Source organism: Tachysurus vachellii, chromosome 8, assembly GCF_030014155.1.
Source record: "Tachysurus vachellii isolate PV-2020 chromosome 8, HZAU_Pvac_v1, whole genome shotgun sequence".
Classification (NCBI taxonomy): domain Eukaryota; kingdom Metazoa; phylum Chordata; class Actinopteri; order Siluriformes; family Bagridae; genus Tachysurus; species Tachysurus vachellii.
In genome coordinates, this window is record NC_083467.1 from 21924531 (window position 1) to 21925998 (window position 1468).

Sequence of the window (1468 nt, forward strand, 5' to 3'; positions counted from 1 at the left end):
CATCGTTCCTTACTGAAGGGTTGAATGCAGGAGGATTCGTTGGCCATCGGGGCAGCAGGTGGGTCTCAGGACCCCATCTCAGTCATCACAATCATGGTTGAACAGAACACCGAAAAAACAGACTTGCATATTAAATATTGTTGGTAGCCAGATTTTCATATAATAATAATAATAATAATAATAATAATAATAATAATAATAATAATAATAATAATCTCTCTTTTTGTAGTCAGTGTTGTAAAAAATAAAAACTTCAAGAAAAAGGTCAAATCAGAATTAGTCTTTTAACTTTAGACTGTTTAAATTGATTTAAAAGACAATAAAAGGCACATGCACACAAATTTACATTACAAATTCATGCCAGTCACACAGATAAAAATTTGATAAAAAGAAAAAAAAAGTATGTTTCAGTAGGAGCTCCACTGCATTAAGGGCTGTGATGTAGAAGGTTTCAGAGAAGCTGGAATAGGCAGTTTGTCCATGACTAAAAAAGTCATGAGGTGGTAGTTGAGCCAGAGTTCTTTACATAGCTATGAGAAAGAGTGTCCCTGGAATTCTTCCAACCAAGTAGTTAAACATCTTCTGTCCCAGAACTTTGGACCAGTACTCTGGATCATTTTTCAGTGAGCTCTTCATTTTGAATTGCACTTCAGGCATGAACATGAGCAGCCTTTCCAGGCACAACATCTTGGCACTTGTGTTCCTTTTGGAGGTCCGTAGCTTTTTGAGAATGAGATCCAGTGGTGTTACACCATTACGAGTCTTAGCTTGTGGTGAAGCCCCACTTCGCACTAACATTATGACAATCTCTGGTTGTGACGTATCACATGCCAGATGGAGTGCAGTTCTGCCCTCCTGCTGGTGTTTGCATGCTCCTCGGTTCACGTAGGACCATAGAGTCTGGATTTTATGTGCCGCATGAAGAATGAGAGGCACTATGTCCTTCCTGTGGTAGCGGATAGCTATGTCTAAGTGTGGAAGATATGATTCAAAGCAGGAGTCATGCTCACGTGTCATGTGAAGAGCACCGTCTAAGAACTTGTATTGTGCGCAAGCTTGGTGGCCGTGCACGATGGCATATATCAGTGCCTTATATGGAGTGAGTGTCGGTGGCCGGCTGCCTGCTTCCCAGTGCCTCTTCATGTTGCGCATGTCCTCCAACCACTCCACAGGTTCATGTTTAATTACAGATTGGCGAAAAGAGTCTTTTTCAAAACACAAGAACTTGCACCGCTTGAACATGCCAGATTTAGAACCATGGGCATCAGAACCATTATATGTGGGTGGCACAGGACCCACCCACTTTTTAAGACCAATAATATTGGACCCACCCACTTTTACCATCTCTATTCAGCGCATATGTCTTATCCAATCCATTCTGCTTGAAGAACGCCCTAATAAATTAAACACCATTCTGCGTTTACAGCATTGACCATGCTCCTGCTTCCTGAAATGATAGAACCTTCGT

At 41.3% G+C, this 1468-nt stretch overlaps 1 protein-coding gene across 1 annotated transcript; it reads right to left on the minus strand.

Annotated features, from left to right (window-relative positions):
* Positions 1-522: 522 nt before the first annotated feature.
* On the minus strand, positions 523-1152 carry LOC132849760 (ankyrin repeat domain-containing protein 9-like). The gene has a single exon (XM_060875608.1). The coding sequence runs from the start codon at positions 1150-1152 to the stop codon at positions 523-525; it is 630 nt and encodes a 209-aa protein (XP_060731591.1).
* Positions 1153-1468: the final 316 nt, after the last annotated feature.

Excerpts from the sequence above, each read along its gene's own strand:
- LOC132849760 (XM_060875608.1), bottom strand. The coding sequence starts at position 1,152 with ATGCGCAACATGAAGAGGCACTGGGAAGCAGGCAGCCGGCCACCGACA.